General features: G+C 44.4%; 1 protein-coding gene across 4 annotated transcripts in view; it reads right to left on the bottom strand.

The window, feature by feature from the left end:
• Positions 1-21,684, bottom strand: part of LOC137371157 (interleukin-5 receptor subunit alpha-like) — a 58,367-nt gene that overhangs the window by 2,945 nt on the left and 33,738 nt on the right. For all 4 annotated transcript variants that reach the window (XM_068033212.1, XM_068033214.1, XM_068033211.1 and 1 more), the window contains 2 exons: positions 14,053-14,149; positions 10,838-10,928 (listed from right to left, as the gene is read on the bottom strand). In XM_068033212.1, coding sequence (XP_067889313.1) covers positions 10,838-10,928; positions 14,053-14,149 — 188 coding nt within the window. The remainder of the gene's footprint in view (positions 1-10,837; positions 10,929-14,052; positions 14,150-21,684) is intronic.

Below are 21,684 nucleotides of genomic sequence, written 5' to 3'. Positions count from 1 at the left end.
CCCAGAACATTAGTCGGGACTCTGGATTACTAGTCCAGTGACATTACCACTACACCATTGCCTACCCCTTATTATGTTTAATGATAAAGATCTTGGAGACATCTGCAACATCCACAAGGGTTGAAGATCTTACTGAAGGAAATGTAAACGTATGCTGATTGTCAAGGTAGTTTGAACAAAGAATTAGATGCCTCATTGGACAATTGTAGCTTAAGGTGGATTTTGATAGGACAGTATGATCGTGTCAATGAAACATCCTGCCCACCTTGGAAAGAAAGGTATAAAAATCATTGCAAAGAGTAAGTCAGTGCTTAAGCCAAGCAACTTGGTCAGCTCCCAAAGGGTACAATCAACGGGAGGTGACCACTCATTGGGTGATTGCATATATAACTCCTTGTAACATATTTGTGACTAACAGGTGTATTGTAAATAGAGATAAATGGGTATGATGTAATCAACATTACCAAGTCGCTAGATGACCAAAGTTGGGAAATAAATATTCCAGGGTACATAACATTTGAAAAAGACATGCAGAATGGAAAAGGAGGAAGAGTAGCCCTGATAATAAAGGATGAGATAAGGACAATAGTGAGAAAGAAGCTTGGCTCAGAAAATCAGGAAGTAGAATCAGTATGGATGGAGATTAGAAATAAAACGCTGGTAGGAGTAGTTTATAGGGCTCCTAACAGTCGTTATACTGCTAGACAGAGCATTACACAAGAAATAACTGAAGCTTGTAAAAAAGGCAATAATGGGGAACTTTAATCCTCAAATAGGCTGGGCAAATCAAATTGGCAAAGGTAGACTGGAAGATGAGTTTTTAAAATGTTTTTTGTGACAACTTCCTAGAACAATACGTTGTGAAACCAACTAGGGATGACATTGTGTAATGAAGCAGGTCAATTATTAATCTCATAGTAAAAAATCCTCTGGGAAAAGTGATCATAATACAACTGAATTCCATATTAAGTTTGAGAGTGATATATTTGAGTCCAAAACAAGAATCTTAAACTTAAACCAGAAGGACGTGGAGGCTTTGGAGACGGTACAGAAGAGGTTTACCACGATGTTGCCTGGTCTGGAGGGCATTAGCCATGAGGAGAGGTTGGATAAACTCAGATTGTTTTCACTGGAATGACGGAGGTGGAGGGGCGACATGATAGAGGTTTACAATGTTATGAGCGGCATGGACAGAGTGGATAGTCAGAAGCTTTTTCCCAGGGTGGAAGAGGCAGTTACTAGGGGACATAGGCTTAAGGTGAGAGGGGCAAAGTTTAGAGGGGATGTGCGAGGCAAGTTCTTTACACAGAAGGTGGTGAGTGCCTGGAACTTGTTGCCGGAAGAGGTGGTGGAAGCAGGTACAATAGCGACGTTTAAGAGGCATCTTGACAAATACATGAATAGGATGGGGACAGAGGAATATGGTCCCCGGAAGTGCAGAAGGTTTTAGTTTAGACAGGCATCTAGATTGGCGCAGGCTTGGAGGGCCGAATGGCCTGTTCCTGTGCCGTACTGTTCTTTATTCTTTGTTCTAAATAAACCCAGTTACATATGTATGAGGAGACAGCTGCCTCAGGTTGATTGAGTAAATAGACTGAAAGGTATTGTGCTAAATAAACAGTGGGAAATGATTCAGAATTTCAACAGAAATATGTTCCATTTAAAAACAAAAACTCAGCGAGAAGGATCCATCCGTGGCTTACCAGGGAATTTAAGGATGGTATTAAATTAAAAGAGGCGTATAGTGTTGTGAAGTATAGTGGTAAGCCTGAGGATTGGCAGAGTTTTAGAAACAAGCAAAGGGTGAATGAGGAAATGGCAGAGATGTTGAACAAATATTTTGTGTCTGCCTTTACAGTAGAAAACACAAATTAATTACAATAAATAGAGGGTTATCAAGGAACTAATGAGAATGAGGAACTTAAAGTAATTAATATCAGCAGAGCAAAAGTATTAGAGAAACTTAAGGGACTAAAAGCTGACAAATCCCTGGGACCTGAAGGCCTACATCCTAGGTTTCTAAAAGAGATTGTGGATACACTGGTCATGATTTTCTATAATTCCCTAGATTTTAGAATGGTCCCAGCAGATGTGAAGTTAGCAAGTCTAACACTGCTATTCAAAAAAGGATGGAGAGACAAATCAGGGAACTCTAGACCAGTTAGCCTGACATCAGTCGTCAGGAAAATGCTGGAATCTATTATGAAGGAAGCCTTAACAATGCACTTATAAAATCATATATGATTAGACAGAGTCAACATGGATTTATGAAAGGGAAATCATGTTTGAAAAATGTATTAGAGCTTTTTGAGGATGTAACAATTAGGGTAGATAAAGGGGAGCCTGCAGATTTAGTATACTTGGATTTCCAAAAAAAACATTCAATAAGGTGCCACATAAAAGATTAACATGCAAGATAAGGGCTCATGGAGTTGGTAATATTTTAGTGGATGGAGGATTGGTTCATGAACAGTAAGCAGAGAATATGGATGTACAGGGCAACAAGTTTGCAGGCTGTAACTCTCAGGGACTCAAGGGATATGGGGAACGAGCCGGAAAGTGGAGTTGAGGCAGAAGATCAGCCATGATGGTATTGAATGGTAGAACAGGCTCGAGGGGTCATATGGTCTACTCCTGCTCCTAGTTCTTATGTTGTTAGGTTCATATATGGTAATCAACCAGATCAAATCACCCACCAGTTACAGAACTTGCTGCATTTTCATTCCATTCAATTCAGTAACAAGACTAATGGCTAAGTATAGGGCTGTAACCTTCTCAAGCATTGTTGCAGGAAATCATATTCGTGCGACTGATTCGGAAATCCAGCATTCATAGAGCGCTGGATTTTGTAGTCCTGCCACAGGGAGCGGCAGCAGGCGCGGAACATGGCAGCTGTCCCGCACGGTTAAGCGGTGGGTGGCCACTTACCCTAATGATGGTGGCTGCCACCCCCAATCACGTGGCGGGGGCGGCAATGGCTACACCGTGCACGGCGTCACCTGATGCAGGAGCAGCTGCTGGCGCCATCTTTAAAAGGCTGCCAGCCCTGCAAACAGTGCATCCAAATGCAGAGTTGCTCCCTTCCCCTCCTAATCCATACACACAATGCAGAGTTGACCCATTTCCCACCTCGGTGGCCCCAGTTTCTCGTGGATGGGAAAGTGAAGGCACGCGAATGCCGCACGTCCAGCTGAAGACTGGGAACGGATAGTAAGATCGCGGTGAGTTACATGCAAATGGATGGAAAGAGGTACTTACCATATTTAAAGTAGGGTCCCGTCGCAGAGGGGCAGAGGTGCCACCACGGAGCTTTGCTGCCCCCAGGAAGATCAGAATCGGTAATCCCGGTGTGGCTTCTGTGGCGGCTGCTGCCACTCTGATTGTCCGGCCCCCCCTCCCCCTTGCCATGAAACCCGATGTCGGGAGGAGAACAAAATCTGGCTCAGAGTCAGAGGGCTGGATTTACAATCCATACTGAAAGCACAATGATATTTTTAAACTTCAGGCGCAGGGAGGGAATGGGTCGGGTGCTTACACTCATAAACAGGCTTGTCAGGATCAGGGAGCTAGTTTTAAAGGCAGGAAATGGGGAAAGTGTCTTGGGAGGAACAGCAGGGTAGTGAGAACATTAGCATTGTGGAGGTAGATGAGGGCAATGGAAATGGCTGTTTAATTTAAAGCAGAGTCAGCAAATAAAGCTTAGTTGCCTCAGATGTGTCTCAATGTGAATATTGTTGAAGCTGGAAGTCACATTTCTTCAGCTAAGTAAACAGCAAAGGCCTTGGTGACTCGGGAGAGTTGTTTACAGAGAAGTGACATGCCAAGATTTATTGGTGGTCAAGACTTGATTTCATTTTGAATACTGTTTTGAGTCAGATGGGGGACAGGCCGCTAAGAGGGAAGACATCAGTTCATCTTTTCTCCACCTCTCTGAGAAACGCTGAGAAGCCAGTGTGATAGCTGAAACCCCTGATGCCGCATTTCTCATGGAAAGCCTGCCAGTCTAATTCTCGACGCCACCTGAAAAGAACGGCTCCAGTAAGATCCCAGTGACAGCAGTCTACGTGTATTTGGGATGCGAGAAAAGGGACAAATGATATCATTCCATATCTTCCCCTTTTCCTTTAGTAATTTACAAGTATTTGGCCAAAGTATTCATTTTTGTCTTTTTTGTGAAAAGATCTCTGCAGAGAAAATTTCTTTACTTTTTCTTTAACCTGTGTGTGTGTGTGTGTGTGTGTGTTGGGCTAAGGTAGAAGGGAACTTTCATATTTCAATCTGTGTGTTAATGCTTTGAATTTTTATTGACTGTCTTGTTTTATAATAAATTCATAATTTTGTTGTTTATTAAAGAAACCTGGTTGGTGGATTTTATTCTGAAATAAAAAGTAGAGTATGTAATTGGCCATATCGGTATCTGCGTAAACATTTAAATATATAGTGTGACCTGTGGAGAAGTCGTAACAGCAATGCGATACATGCAAGGAAGGGTCGGGGCACCTTAATATACAGGCGTTTCTTATGACTCTCACTACCTTTTGGTTACATATCAATAAAGTCTTACCTTTATGCAGTCCTGCTGTTGCCTCTTTCATTTACCATTCCAGTGCTCTGTGCCTAGTTGCACATGCACAGCGGCAAAGGTGAAACGTCAACCGAACGTGCATGGTACCTCGCAACCAGCCCCTTGAGAGAGACAGGCTATAACTGAAGTTCGAAAGGGCAGCAAAAAATGCAAGGAGATATATCACCAATACATTAATCCTTTATTAAACAGCACAAGAGACACGAGGCTTCGCAGTTTGATTCACCCGTAAACCTCAAGTGCTCTTAAATCTCCTGTGCGTGCTCCACTGTGGTGCTCCCTCTGCGCTTGCAGCTGAGGTGGAGGCAGGCCGCTGACCTTGCTACCCATGGCTTGGCATGACCTTGGCGGGCGCCCTCTGGCTGCTGAGGCCTGGAGGGCCCCAGCATCCTGAGGGGTTCCTGCACACGTGGCAGATCCTCCTCCGTCATCACGGCTAAATGAGATTCTGTCATCACTGGTGGAGCTGCTGAGGAGCCGCTGTCCACACCAGGAACCCCCTGAGAGGAGCCCCCAGATGCAGAAGGCAGCTGCTCCTCCTCCCTTGCAAGGCACACTTGTACATCGCTGCTGACAACTGCCAGGACCTGGCGGAGACTCCAGGCACTGCATCGCCCTCTCGCCCAGTCATTGCTGAACAGAACTCATGGACGAGGCAATGGCATACAGGTCCATGTGTATCTCCAGCATCCACTGAGTGCTTCATTGGGTCTGGCTCCCAATGAGGCTCGCCAATCTCTCAATGAAGGAAGCCAAGCACTCCAGGCCTCAATGGACACCTCCATCAGAGGTGGGCAGCTCTCTGTTTTTTGGCCTGACCTGAATGAGAGAACAGATAGATTAAAGGGATATGGCCTTCTCATTACATTCTTCGAACTACTCTTATTGTGGTGCTCCATGTGTCCAGTGGTGGACACATGGGCACCATGCCTCAAGTGCACCAGATGCTCCCTTGAGCCTTTGGACTTGGCCACTCACTCTCTTGGGTTTGCACTCCTATCTCGCCATCAGCAATGGAGCAGCTGCTTTGCTGCCCTGCTAGTTCTAATGCCCCCTCCTTTTCCATGGGGTCAGAATGGCAAGGAATGGAACCCATCTGACAGTCTTGGCTCCCTTCCTGTTTTCTCCTGCAAGCAGAAAGATGAATACTGTTAGTCTTCTGACAAGGACAAGCACAATGGCTATACTGGTGGCAGTCCAGCAGTCCATGATGGGGGCACACGAATGCCTCCTGCAAGTGACCACTCTCGAGAGATCTTGTGGGGGTCAGCAATCACAGGCGGGTGCCACTCACATAGATGCAGCCATGCTTCTGACAGTATATGCTGTTTTTTACCCCACTGCCATCAACTTCACCAAACGCACCCTCTCATGTTGCTTCAGGCAAAGCCCAAAGGGAAAAGAGGTGTGGAGCACTCACCTTGGCAGATCCAGTACGGTCACTGATGCACTTGCGGCACTGGACGCAGGTTCTGAGGGTGACCCCACAGCTGCTGACCTCTCGGTGATCTCCGAGCAGGCTTGTTTGGTGAGTCGTGCTGGTCTCCTCCTCCCGTCTGCAGAGAGGCATCGCTGAACCGTGGGCCACTTCTGTCTGTCATTCTCGCTGTGGCTTTCCTTCCTCTGTTAAGGTTTCCAGGCAGTCCCCATTACATTCAGCGCAAGCGGCCCCTTTAAATATAGCGCCACACATGCTACAGTGTGACCTGATGCCACTTCCATCGCCTTTCAGCCCACCTCCGCTCCCTCAGTAGTTGGCCTCAGTGCCTCTGGACTGTTAATTGTGTGTGGCCGGCCGATTCCTGCCCAAGCGGAAGCAGCTCCCACTTCTGGTCCCAATTCTGCAACCTGTAGCTTAGCCGCAAAATTCAGCCCATTAAGTCTATATTGCGTCATCCCCTCTCTTCTGCCAAAATGCATCACCTCACACTTCTCTGTATTAAATTCCACCTGTCACTTGTCTGCCCATTCTGCTCGCCTTTCTATATCCTATTGCAGTCAATTGTTATCGTCCTTACTGTCTGCCACATCTCCAAGTTGGTATCATTGGCGAATTTTGAAATTTTACTCTAATATGTATCAAAAATGTAATGGTTCTAGCACTGACCCTTGGGGAACACCACTGTCTACCATCCTCCAGTCTACAAACCAACTATTTACTACAACTCGCTGTTTTCTGTCCTTAAGCCAATTTTTTATCCAAGCTTACTGACCCTCCCATTCCATGAGACTCAATTTTATTAACCAGCCTTTTATGTGGTACTTAAAATCCATAAAGACAACATCCATTCCATTTTCTTCATTAACCTTCTCCGTTACTTCATCAAAAAATTCAATTAGATTTGTCAAGTACGATCTGCCTTTTATAAATCTGTACTGGCTCTCTTTAATTAACTCAAACCTCTCTAAGTGCCTGTTGATTTTTTTTTTCTGATTCTTGTTCCTAAAACCTTACCCACCACTGATGTTAAACTAACTGGCCTGTAGTTACTAGGAATATCCTTACACCCTTTCTTGAGTAAAGGTAACACATTTGCCACTCTCCAATCCTCTGTCAACTGCCCATATCTTCCACTAACTTCACTCCCACTTCCTTTGGCAACCTGGGATGCAAGCCATTTGGACCAGGTGACTTATCCACTCTAAGCCTAGCCAGCCTTTCCAGTACATCCTGCCTATCAATTTTCACCCCATCTGCTTGCTCTACCATCTTCACTTCGACCGATATTTTATCAGTATCCTCTTCCTTAGTAAACAGCGATACAAAGTAAAGGGCTGCTCAGGTCAGCGAAAAAAAAACCTGACCCAAACCCGACAGAACTACATCGGACTCGAGCCCGACCCGGCCCGAGTCCCTCCATTTTTTCCTGTGCCCGACCCGACCCGACCCGCGTCCGGCCCGACCCGAGCCCAACCTGACCACCGGAATGTTCACTTTACCTACCTTCCGATTCTGAATCTGCAGGAAGCTGCAGCATGAGCGCGATGACGTCATAGAGACGTTCACTCGCTTACTGCGCAGACTCAGAGTTTTCCTCCTTGATGTCCCAGACTCCCTGCTCAGGTAGGCTTTTCAACTTTTGACACTTACTAAACTCAACTTCCCAGCAGAGCAAAATGTAATACTTACTGTGTGTTTCTGGCCCGGACTCAGCCCGACCCGACCTGAGCCCAAAAGCTGGACCTGGAAGAGCGACCCGACCCGACCCGAACCCGACACATGTCGTTGGGTCCCGTCGTGTAGCAGGCCTTTAATATTCTAGCCTTGCCCTACACCTCTAGGCAGATATCACTCTCTTTGTTCCTCATAGGCCTCATCCTGCCTCTTGCTACCTGCTTACTATTTACATGTCGGTAGAATAATTTTGGGTTCTCTTTTATGTTACCTGCCATTCTATTCTCATATTCTCTCTTTGCCAGTCTTATTTTCCTCTTCACTTCCTCTCTAACTTATTGTATTTGGCCTGGTTCTCGCTTGAAGAATTTACCTCACATGCATCTACCTCCTTCATCATCCAAGGAGCCCTGGCTTTGGTTTCCTTCCCTTTCATTCTTGTTGGAATGTGCCTAGCCTGTACCTGAAACATCTCCTCCTTAAAGATCACCCATTGTTCCGTTACCATTTTTCCTGTCACTCTTTAGTTCCATTTTACCCTGGCTGGATCCTTACTCATCCCATTGAATTTAGCCCTCTTCCAATTTAGAAGTTCTACTTTAAAGTTCTTTCCTCTTCTCCATTATTAACGTAAATGTTATGATACAATGATCACTCTTACCCAAATGTTCCCCCACAGACACTTGGTTCCCAGCAGCAGATCCAGCAAAGCTGTTTAATTTTTTTTTTGCTTCTGTTAGATTTCTTTCATCCAATTTACTTTCCTCCCACCCTCCTTGTAATATTTTGTTCTGGTTATTAGTGAGAAAAACATCTTCGTTGCCTGGAATGGGTTATAAAAAAGAAACAAGGAAGAAGATTTTTTGCTCAATATAAATGACTTAGATCTTGGAATACAGAGTAGAATTTCAAAATTTGCCCATGATACCTAACTTGTAGGAGTGGCAAATAGTGAAGATGATACCAACCACCTCCAACAGGATAGTCTAGCAGGATGGGTAGACAAGTGGCAGATAGAATTTAATACTGACATGTGTGAGCTGATGCATTTTGGCAGAAGGGATATAGACTTAATATAGAAACAATATAGACTTAATGGCACAGTTCTAAAGAGTGTGCAGGAACAGAGGGACCTGGGGAACTGGGGGTGTATGTGCATCGATCTTTGAAGGCGGCAGGACAGATTGAGAGAGTAGTTAGTAAAGCATATGGGACCTTCGCTTCATAAATAGTTCAATAAATAATATAGTTCAAAAGCTGTAAAGTTATGCTGAACCTTGATAAAGCTCTGGTTAGGCCACAACTAGATTATTGCATCCAGTTTTGTTCACCACACTTTAGGAAGCATTTGAGGGTCCTTGAGAGAGGGTGCAGAGCAGATTTACCAGAATGGTTCCAGAGATGGAGGAATTTTAGTTTCAAGGTTAGTTGGAGAAGCTGAGGTTGTTCTCCCTGGAGTAAAGAAGATTGAGGAGAGATTTGATAGAGGTGTACAAAATTATGATGGGCTCAGATAAGTTATACAAGGAAAAGCTGATCCCATTAACTGATGGTACAAGGACTAGGGGACACAGATCTAAAGTTTTGGGCAAGAGATGCAGGGGGGATGTGAGGAAGATCTTTTTTTCACAGAGTGTAGTAATGACCTGGAACTCGCTGTCAATGACTGTGGTGGAATCAGAGCTAATGAATGATTTCAAAAGGAAACTGGATGGTCACTTGAAGGAAATAAACTTGCAGGCTACAGGGATTGAGCGGGGGAGTTTGACTGACTAGATTGTTCTGTGGAGGGCCAGCATGGTTGCGATGGCTGAATGACCTCCGTCTATGCCTAACTGACTCTATGGCTGGGATTTTATGGGCCCTCCAGAGGCAGGGAAGGAGGTGGGAGGCACGGAGTATCACGACGGATGGAGGGGGTGGTCCCAGGGGCGGGACAGGCCGACGATGGTCTTCCCGCCCAGAGGCCAATTAATGCCCTTGTGGCCTATTAATTGCCAGTTAAGGGCCCTCTTCTCACCGCCACTGGGATCTTATGAGAGGGGGCGGGGGGGGCGGGTGAAGGGTTCTCCACCATGCGGGGAAGTCGCCTTGCAACACAGGGTTGTAGGTGTGGAAGGACTCCTCTGTGGGCAATTTACCCCCTGGAACTCCCCTCCCCCGGACTTCACGATGACACCCTGCCCCCTCCCCCCTTCACCGGGGCCTTCCAGACTGGCACCAGCGACCTTGCCTCACCTAATTCTTGTACAGTGTTCCAGTGCTGGGCCTGGGTCTGAGGCCTCTGCAGTACCGGCAATGGTCACCGCTCCTGGTGAATGTGCCAATACTGTTGAGCTGACCTCTTATTGGCCAGCAGCTCATGGACGTGGGATCCCGGTCTTTAAAGGGAAGGGGATCTCGGCTCATGAATCTTTAACTGAATAACACCGGAGGATTGCTCCGAGAGGCTGCGAAAATACAGAGGCGGGGTTCCCCCTGCCTTTTCGGTCCAGCATCGGGATTCCCGCCTGCTACAGAAAATCCAGCTCTATGGCTCTAAGAACTTGCTTTACATAGCAACCTCAGTTTGTTCCAACATGCTTTACAGCCAATGAAGTACTTTTAATGTGAACCACTCTTGCAATGTAGGACATACAGTGGCCAATTTCCACACAGCAGGGTGTCACAACCACTGGTGTAAAAATGACTGTTTCAGTGACTTCGTTTGAGGGGAAAATACTGGCCAGGACACCAAGGATCACTAAGATCAGTCATGATCATTTTGAATGGTGGAGCAGGCTTGACGGGCTGTAAGGTCTACTCTGCTCCTATTTCTTATGTTCTCCACTGTTCTTCAAAATAATGTCCTGGGATCTTTTATCTAAATGACAGCACCCTCTCAGTCCTCAATGTTGTACTCTGGCATAAGGTTGGAATCTATAACTTTCTGCATCAGAGGCAAGGGTGCTTCCCCACTGAGTCACCAACAACACCACAAAAACCCAGCTCTCTCTCACATGCTGCCAGTCATATATTCATTCTCCGTTAACTCAAACCTTACTTTTTTAAAAGGAACCACAATAATATTTTAACAGTAGACAATTATACTCGTCCTGTGATATATTTTTCTGTCGATCATTACCGCAGCTTGTTACCTGAAAGTCACCATCGCAATCTTCAAAGAGGCCCTTGAACTTCTCTTTCGGATCAGGAATTGGTTGACTCACTTTTGACAATAACTTGAACCTGGTAAGAGTACAAAATAACAAATTGTGTTATTTCAGAATATTTTGTTCAAGCTGAAATAATTATTTTATCCAATCTCAATATCAAGTACTAGATCTGTCAGAAGACAAACATGTTCACAGATAACTCTGCTCTGCACTTCCCCTCGAAACTCCATACTTGAGGGCTCACTATAACACACATGATTAGATGATGTAGATGTTTGGCGAGACACACAGCTTGGTTTACAAATGGTTCGATGCAATGGCCCTCACTCCAATGTGGAGATCTCGAGTTCTTTCCCTGACTCAGTAATTAGTAGCTTGAGGAACAGAGTCATTATCTGTCTTCATTCAAGAGACTTGAACTTTTTTTTAGATGGCAACAGTAAGCCTATCTATAATAGTGGTGAGCCCTATTTAGAGTACTATGCATAGTTTTGGTCCCCATACAATAAAAAAGGACGTAGAATCCCCAGAGAACGTGCACAAAAGATTTACAAGGATGGTAGCAGAACTGAAAGTTTACAACTGTCAGGACAGATAGAACAGGTTGGGGCTTTTCTTCATTAGAGAATAGTAGACTTAGAGGTCTTTAAAATTAAGAATGGATTGGACAGCGTAGATGTGGGAATATTGAATGACTTCATATTGCATAATTTTTATGTTTTTTCAGTATTTAAAGGAATATTCAACAAAGATAAGACAAGAATGGCAAACTTTTTTTAATCACTTGTTAATTTTTGATAGCAATAGCTGGGCTTTTTCTTACAGCAGAGAAGGCTAGAAGGAGATTTGACACCATGTGTAAAATAGAGTAAGTAAAGAGAAACTGCTTTCAATTAAAACCATTACTTTCTCTCACCCTGGCTGATTCCTCTAGCACAGCCTTCATCTCTGCTCCCTTAAGTCCAACTAATGCAGACTTGTATATGGTGGACAACTGCTTTAGCCACTAACCGCCAGATCTGGCTGGACCACATAAAGCAATATCAGGTCCTGCTCTTATCTACCAAAGCTGCTCACTACTCCAGGATCATCCTGGAATGCAAAGATAATCCCCAGCTTCTTTTCTCTACTGCAAATTGCCTTCTTAAATCCCTCCCCCTTCTCGACCCTCACCTCCAAAAACAAGCACGAGGAACTCATGGACCTCTTTGTCACTGAGATTGAAACTATTCAATCAGCTGCCTCTGCCACTTCCACCCCTCCCTCTAGCTGCCTGGGTCAAACTTCCTCTAAGGCTCCCCCTTGCCTTACCCTGAACTTGTTTCTCTCTCTCGTAGTTCCCCTCATGCCCTCTCTGAGCTCATTTTGCTCATAGCACCCACCTACTGCTCCTCAACCCTATTCCTACTAAACTGCTGATGACCCAACTTTGTTTTCTGACCCCTTGTCAGCTCATATTGTGACTAGTTTTCTATCCTCAAGTTCTGTCCCTCACTCCTGCAAATCTGCATTCATTACCCCTCTCGTTAAAAAAATCAACCCATGAATCCATCATGCTTACAAACGACCACCTTCCTGTTCACTCCAAAGTCCTTGAACATGGTGTCTCCTCCCAATCCATGCCCATCTTTCTTAGAACTCCTTGTTCGAATCCCACGAATCAACTGTCCGCCCCTGCTCCAGCTACCAAAGTTACAAATGACATCCTATATGACTTTGACAATGGTAAACCATCCCTCCTCACTCGATTCGACATGTCTGCAGCCTTTGACATCGTTGACCTCCTCCAATGCCTCTTCAGCAGTGTGCAGATGGGTGAGACTGCACTGGTCTGGTTCCATTCTCATCTATACAGTCATAGACAATCACCTGCAATGATTTCTCTTCCTATAACTGCACTGTTATCTCTGGTGTCCCCCAAGGATCTATCCTTGGCTCTCTCATATTTCTCATTTACATACTGTCCCTCTGCAGCATCACCTGAAAACACAATGTCAGTTTCCACTTACTGATGATATACAGCTCCACCTCACCACTGCCACTCTCGATTCCTCCACTGTCTCTAAATTGTCAGACTACTTGTCCGACACCCTGTACTGGAGGAGCAGAAATTTCTTCCAACTTCATATCGGGAAGACTGAAGCTGTTGTGTTTGGCCCCCGCCACAAACTATCTACCGACTCCATCCTTCTCCTTGACAACTGGCTGGGACTGAGCCAGACTGTTCACAAACTTGGTGTAGTATTTTACCGGAAGATAAGTTTCTGACCACATACCTGCGCAATCACTAAGACCATCTATTTCAACCACCGTAATATCGTCCATCTTCCACCCTCTGTAAATGTGACATCATCCAACCTCTACTGCCCATGTCATAACTCGCACCAAATTCTGTTTATCTATTGTCCCTGTGCTCCCTGACCTACGCTGGCTCTGTTTAAGCCATTTTAAGCAGTTAAACAATTGGTCTCCTTGCCCTAATTTTAAAGTTGTTACATTTGTTTTCTAATCCCTCCATGACCTAACCCCTCCTTATCTTTGTAATGTTCCACAGCTCTACAAATCTCTGAGGTACCTGCATTCCTCGAATCCCTGGCCTCTTGAGTATCCTTGATTTTAATCGCTCCAACAATAGCGGCATGCCTTCAACTGCCAGACCCTAATCTCTGGAATACCTTCCCGACAGCTCTTTCCTCCTTTAACATGGTCCTTAAAACCTACTTTTTTGACCAAGCTTTGGGTCATCTGCCCTAATATTTCCTTCTGTGTCTTGGTGTCAAATTGTTTTCTTAATGTACCTGTGAAGTGCCTTGGGACATTTAACTACATTAAAGACTTCATATAACTACAAGTTGTTATTGTTCTTGAAGGGTCGACAACCAGATGGCACAGATTTAAGGTAAGTGGTAAAAGAACCAGAGGTGACATGAGGAAAAACCTCTTTCCGCAACCAGTGGGTAGGATTTGGAATGCATTGCCTGATAGGTTGGTGGAAGCAGATTCAATAGAAGCTTTCAAAAAGGAATTGGATAAATATTTGATGGAGGAAGACTTGCATGGATAGGGGGAAAGAGCAGGGGAGTGGGACTAACTGGAATGCCCTTTGAAAGAGCCAGCATAGATTCAATCGGCCGAATGGCCTCCTTCTGTACTGTACAATTCTATAATTAATAAATAGAACTAGATGAGTAACTTACTTTGTACAGAGGAATACCAGCACCAACACTATTGCAATAAAAATAACTGTAACCACGGCTACAATTGTCGAAAGGGAGAAATCCATTGAGTCAGGCTCTAAAAAATAATAAGAAAATATTCCATTACTGTCTGGTGCAATCTATGTCGGCATATCAAGAGCAGATACCCTTCTGCATTTTCTTTGCTCTATCTTTGATCAGTCCCTGCGGGCTTGAAAGAACACAAGGACAATGAAAAGAGTACAAGACTAAGAGAATAATTGCATAAATATTTACCAAGCAAACATAATGATTAAAGGTGAGCCTCAACAGAGGTTCATGAGAGAAAAGTACAGATGAGCACAGTCTGAGGTTGGCTTACCTCATCAACGCACCAGTGCCTTCCACATTTTGGCCCCCATGCACTAAAAATTGGTGATGCTTTTAAAATCACTGCAGGCAATCTACTCATTTCATCTGTGGCACAGTGGGTAGTACTTTACTTTTGAGTCATAAGGTTGAGTGTACAATTTCCACTCCAGAGGGTTGAGTGCAAAATTTTATGAACATACGAACATACGAATTAGGAGCAGGAGTAGGCCACTCGGCCCCTCGAGCCTGCTCTGCCATTCAATATGATCATGGCTGATCTGATTGTAACCTCAACTCTACATTCCAGCCTACCCCCGATAACCTTTCACCCCCTTGCTTATCAAGAATCCATCTATCACTGCCTTAAAAATATTCAAAGACTCTGCTTCCACTGCCTTTTGAAGGAGAGAGTTCCAAAGACTCACGACCCTCAGAGAGAAAAAATTTCTCCTCATCTCTGTCTTAAATGGGCGACTCCTTATTTTTAAATAGTGACCCCTAGTTCTAGATTCTCCCACAAGAGGAAACATCCTTTCCACATCCATCTTGTCAAGACCCCTGAGGATTTTATATGTTTTAATCAAGTCACCTCTTACTCTCCTAAACTCCAGCAGATACAAGTCTAGCCTGTCCAACCTTTCCTCACAAGACCACCCATCCATTCCAGGTACTAGTCTAGTGAACCTTCTCTGAACTGCTTCCAACACATTTACTTCCTTCCTTAAATAAGGAGACTAACATTGTACACATTACTCCAGATGTGGTCTCACCAATGCCCTGTATAACTGAAGCATAACCTCTCTACTTTTGTGTTCAATTCCACTCGTAATAAATAACATATATGGGAGATGGTGGCATAGTGGTAATGTCAGAGCTAGTAATCCAGAGGTTCAGGCTAATGCCCTGGGGACACAGATTCAAATCCCATCGCGGCAGCTGGTGGAATTTAAATTCAATTAATTAATTTAAAAAACTGGAATTAAAAAAGCTAGTCTCAGTAATTGTACCATGAAACTACCACCAATTGTAAAAACCCATCTAGGTAACAAATGGTCTTTAGGGAAGGAAATCTGCTGGCCTTACCTGGTCTGGCCTGCATGTAAGTCTAGACCCTCAGCAATATGGTTGACTCTTAACTGCCCTCTGAAATAGCCTAGAAAGCCACTCAGTTATCAAGGGCAATTATGGATGGGCAACAAATGCTGGCTTTGCCAGCGATACCCACATCTCATGAAAGAATAAAAAAATTCTATTATCTTTCCTAATTACTTGCTGAACCTGTATACCAACCTTTTGCGATTCATGCACTAGGACACCCAGATCCCTTTGCATCTCAGAGCTCTGCAATCTCTCACCATTTAGATATTATGCTTCTTTTTTAATCTTCCTGGCAAAATGGACAATTTCATGTTTCCCCACATTATACTCCATTTGCCAGATCTTTGCCCGCTCACTTAACCTATCTATATCCCTTTGTCGCTTCCTTATGTCCTCTTCACAACTCACTTTCCCACCTATCTTTGTGTCATCAGCAAATTTAGCAACAATACCTTCGGTCCCTTCATCCAAGTCATTTAGATAAACTGTAAAAAGTTGCGGCCCCAGCACTGATTCTTGTGGCACACCACTTGTTACATTTTGCCAACCAGAAAATGACTCATTTATGCCTACACTCTGTTTCCTGTTAGCTAGCCAATCTTCTATCTGTGCCAATATGTTACCCCCTACACCATGAGCTTTTATTTTCTGCAATAACCTTTGATGTGGCACCTTATCAAATGCTTTCTATTTTGTCTCTTCTTCCAATGCAGCACTGAGGGGTTGCTGTCTTTTAGTTTAAATGTTAAGCCGAGGTCCGGACTGCTCTCTTGGGTGAATATATGAACAGGAGGAGGCCATTCAGCCTCTTAAGTCTGTTCCACTATTCAATGAGATTATGGGTGATCTGTAACCTAATTCCATATACCTGCCTTTGCCCCCATATCCCTAAATACCTTTAGCTAAGAAATATTTATCAAAAATATATCAATTTAAGTTCGCAGAAGACACAAAAATTGGTGGTGTCGTAAATAATGAGGAGGAAGGTCTTAGATTACAGGATGATATAGATGGGCTGGTAAAATGGGCGGAGCAATGGCAAATGGAATTTAATCCTGAGAAGTGTGAGATGATGCATTTTGGGAGGACTAACAAGGCAAGGGAATATACAATGGATGGTAGGACCCTAGGAAGTACAGAGGGTCAGAGGGACCTTGGTGTACTTGTCCATAGATCACTGAAGGCAGCAGCACAGGTAGATAAGGTGGTTAGGAAGGCATATGGGATACTTGCCTTTATTAGCCGAGGCATAGAATATAAGAGCAGGGAGGTCATGATGGAGCTGTACAAAAAGCTAGTTAGGCCACAGCTGGAGTACTGTGTACAGTTCTGGGCACCACACTACAGGAAGGATGTGATTGCACTGGAGAGGGTGCAGAGGAGATTCACCAGGATGTTGCCTGGGCTGGAGCATTTCAGCTATGAAGAGAGACTGAAAAGTCTGGGGTTGTTTTCCTTAGAGCAGAGAAGGCTAAGGAGGGACATGATTGAGGTATACAAAATTATGAGGAGCATTGATATGTTAGATAGGAAGAAACTTCTTCCCTTAGCGGAAGGGTCAATAACCAGGGGGCATAGATTTAAGGTAAGGGACAGGAGGTTTAGAGGGGATTTGAGGCAAACAATTTTCACTCAGAGGGTGGTTAGATTCTAGAACACACTGCCTGAAGAGGTGGTAGAGGCAGGAACCCTCACAACATTTAAGAAGTATTTAGATGAGCATTTGAAACGCCATAGCATACAAGGCTACGGGCCAAGTGCTGGAAAATGGGATTAGAATAGTTAGGTGCTTGTTGGCCGGCACAGACACGATGGGCCTGTTTCTGTGCTGTATAACTCTATGACTCATCTCATATTTAAAATTAACAATTGATTGAACATCAATTGTCAGGTGTGGAACAGAGTTTCAAACTTCTACCACTCTTTGTGTGCAGAAGTGTTTCCTAATTTCACTCCTGAAAGGTATGGCTATAGTTTTTAGACTATATCCCCTTGTCCTAGACCCTCGCTCACCTGCTGTGCACCAGTCCACATATGCAGCATCCCTGTGTAAACCACTGAAGGCAGCAGCTGACTGGGCCAATGTCCATGTCACTGCATCCGTGGAGACGCTCATGAGTAATGGTGGCATGGCAATGATGTTATTGCATACGTTGGCTCTCCTGAAGGGCCAACGGTGCAAAGGGATGTGACATTGGCGCTACATGCTGGCACACAACATTCACACAGAGAAAAGGACACACATGTTGGTGAGGAGCATTTGGTGAAAGATGTATTTACATTGTTGTGACACCCATGCGTTCCCATTTGTGTCAGTGAGTTTTCTGTAAACGGAGAGGTTTCCCCTTCTTGGTGCAACCTCTGCGCTAGCAGCCTGACTGGAGGAAGGCTGCTGATCAGATTGCCCTTTGGCTTTGGATGACTTTGGCGCTGATACCCTGTGCAAACGAGGCCTAGCGGGCCCTGGCTGGCTGGAGGAGTGCTTGTTCATCCCCTTCCAGCATTGGACCCTTGATGGTGGATGGCCCCATGGCTATTCATTTCCTCTGCCATCTCCAGCCAGGCTGCCTTGTTCAGGCAGGAGGGCCTCTTCTTACCATCGCTGGTGAAAAGGACCCCCCACCTTACCCACACAGCCTGAAGGAGAGTGAGCAGGGAGGCTTTGCTGCACTGTGGGGCCACCCTAGAGCACCCCTCTGCCATCTTCAGTTTTTGGTGTGGTCCTTTAAATGCAAAGGTGACTCCACTGTGTAACTTCTCTAACTTCTGGCTGCAAGGTTTGTCTTGCACATGTTTGAAAACCAATGTGGTATTGGTGAGGAAATCTGTGCTGTTGTCATGGTTTTTCAACTATTACACATCGATACAAGTTCACGAACACTTTGCTTCTGCAGCAGCTGATCATATTTGTTGGTGTAATATTTCCAGTTCGCAGTGCAGCTAGAATATGAACATATTTTCCTGTTTTTTTAACAAAGATCGTTTAATCGCAGTTACATGTATTTTCACATAACAGTTAGCAGAGAAATGAATTCCAAATGTATATTAGTCTGGGGCTTTTCACTGTCAGAAGATTAGAAGCTCAAAGTAGGTAATTATTCTTCAATTATGGTTTTATTTCTGTTGTGTGTTTGCTTTTTATGGTATATTTAAGTCTCACATCCTGGAATGTGCAAAATTAAGATTATTCACCCAGGTGCTGCACGCCTACAAGGAGGAATGTTACACTTGAGTGGAAGAAGAGGATCGCAACTTCACAGGACACTGGGACACAGCAGGGCAACTATGTGGTAGCAAAGCAGAAAGTGCTGGGGAAACTCAGCAGGTCAGGCAGCATATGTGGAGAGAGAAGCAGTGTTAACTTTCAGTTCTGAGAACTTGGTCAAGTTAACTCTGCTTCTCTCTCCACAGATGCTGCCTGTTCTGCTGGATTTTTCCAGAACTTTCTGCTTTGCTGCCAGATTGACAGCAGCCCCACTCTTCAGCAGTCAGGTAAGTATTTTTTTGACAGCTATCAGGAAGCAGGTGCTGGGGCGCTTTAAATAGGGCCCCACCACCTGCTGCACACCTGTCAAAATATCTCTCACTGCCCGAATGTCCTGCCTCTCCCTACATAATATGGGGAGGGCGGTTCAGCACCGTGATGCTAATGAATCCCCGCTCGCAGGAGCCCTGCGGCGGCCACTAAATGTGGGCACCCCGCTGAGTTTAAAGGGCACCGCCGCACAGTGCAGCGTCCGAATAAAGTTCAGCCCAGTTTTTCTCTACTGATCTGTTCACCTTATATCTTGAAAACTTCAATCAAATCACCCTGTAGTCTTTTAAATTTCAGGGACTACAATCCTAGCTTGTTAAAATCTCTCCTTAAAATTTAACTTTTGAAGTCCAGGTATCATTCTAGTAAATCTATACGGCACTCCCTCCAAGGCCAATATATACTTCCTAAGGTGCAGTGCCCAGAACTGCTCACAGTGCTCCAGGTTGATCTAACCAGGGTTTTGCATAGCTGTAACATGACTTCTACTCCTTGTATTCTAGTCTTCTATATATATATATATATAAAGGCCAGTATTCCATTAGCCTTTTTAATTGTTTTCTGTAACTGTCCATGGCATTTGAATCATCTATGTACCTGGACCCCCGGGTTTCTTTGGTGTTCCATTGTTGCTAGCTTTAAAAGATCCAATGGCACTATTTCAAAGAAAAGCAGCAGAGTTCTCCCCAATATTTCTCTCTCAATCAACATTACTAAAAGTAACAAGCAATCTGGTAATTATCACATTGTGCTTGACGGGACCTTGCTGTGCACAAATTGGCTGCCTCATTTCCTACATTGCTACTATTAAAGTACTTCATTAGCTGTCAAGTGCTTTGGGACTGAAAGGATGCTATATAAATGCAATTTATTTGTTTTATGATTGAGAGTGGATGATATGGGACTGATACAATTCAGCAGTTCAGATGATGTTATATGCTGTAAGAATGTACTCAAGCACTTTAACATCTGAACTTCACTTTGGAACTGATCCAGAATATTTTGTTGTTTCAACTCAGTGACAGAAGTTTCACTTTCGGAATGGAAGGTTCTGGAATCAAGCTCATAAACTCTGATTATGTGGCAATGGCTGCAGCTAAGTAAATAACACTCGCTGATTTTTGGGTTCAAGTCCCACTCCAGCAACTTGATCACAAAATCTTGGCTAACATTCCAGTGCAGTACCGAGGGAGTGTTACACTATCAGAGGTGCTGTTTTTCAGATGAGACGTTAAACAGAGGTCCTGTCTGCTTTCTAAGGTGGGTGTAAAAGATCCCGTGGCACTATTTTGAAGAAAAACAGGGGATTTATCCCCAGTGTCCTGGCCAATATTTATCCCTCAATCAACATCACAAAAACAGATTATCTGGTCATTATCACATTGCTGTTTGTGGGAGCTTGCTGTGAGCAAATTGGCTGCTGCATTTCCAACATTACAACAGTGATGACACTTCAAAAAGGCTGTAAAGTGCTTTGGGACATCCTGAGGTTGTGAAAGTTGCTATATAAATGCAAGTTTTTCTTTCTTTTACACTTGCTATTGTCAGTTCTTACACATACTGAGGGAATGTTGCATCGTTGGAAGTGCTGATCTGTAAATGAGATACTAATCTGGTATCCTATAAGTCTGAGCTATTGGACATAAAAGACACCTGGCATTATTCAAGGAGCAGCAGAGAGTTCTGGCCAACATGACTCATCCAATAAATACCATCAAGAAGATTTTTTAAAATTGTTTTCATTCCTGGGATATGTGTGTCATTAACAAGGCTGGTACTTATTGTCCATCCTTAGTTGTATCTATAAAGTGCCTTTCATGACCTCAGGATATCCCAAAGCACTTTATAGCCAATTAAGTATGAGGAAATGCGCTAATGATTTACTTTTCAAGTGGAGTCATTGTAATTTTGATGCAGCCAATTTGCACACAAACTGAGATAAACAAACAGTAAATCTGTTTGATTTTTGGTGACGTTGGTTGAGGATGATTGTGAGGTCTAGTCACCTGGAAAACTCTCTACGTTGCACCGAAGACATCCATGGCATCTTATACATCCACATGAACAGACATAGGCTCAGTTTGACATCTCACCCAAAAGGCTGCAGCTCTGATGATCTAACACACTCATTACTGCACTGCAGTATTCAGGTCCTGCAGTAGGGCTTGAACCCATAAGCTACTGATTCAGAAGCTAGGGCACTGATTGGCATTACCACTCAGAGGCACCACAGGATGGAAAAATGTCAGGAAATCCTCACGAGCTTAAGGTTAAGGTACGTTGTCGGGACAGAGTAGAGAGACTTTACTGCACATGTGGCTCAACTTGGGAATGATTTTTCCTGATATTAGGGGCTGGATTAGGGAACCCGACCCCTGTACCACAGGGCCGCTCCATTTCCAAGTCCAGACCCTGTACCGCGTCAGTGCTAGTGACGCTACGCGACTTTTAAAGAGAAAGGCCTGAACGGGCCCAGAGGCAAGCTCGGTGCCCAATGAGGGGCGGCGGGTGTGGGGAGGAGGCGGGAACTATTGTGGGAGGGGGCTTTTAAAAGGCAAAAGGCAGCCATTATAAGGCTTTCCAATGCCTGGCGGAATGGAGCAGGCAGGAGAGCAGAGGGCCACAGTCCATTCAATGCCCAAATGCTC

Source organism: Heterodontus francisci, chromosome 6 (assembly GCF_036365525.1).
Source record: "Heterodontus francisci isolate sHetFra1 chromosome 6, sHetFra1.hap1, whole genome shotgun sequence".
NCBI classification, from domain to species: domain Eukaryota; kingdom Metazoa; phylum Chordata; class Chondrichthyes; order Heterodontiformes; family Heterodontidae; genus Heterodontus; species Heterodontus francisci.
Note: the sequence above shows the minus strand (reverse complement) of the source record. Positions and strands in the feature narration are given on the sequence as shown.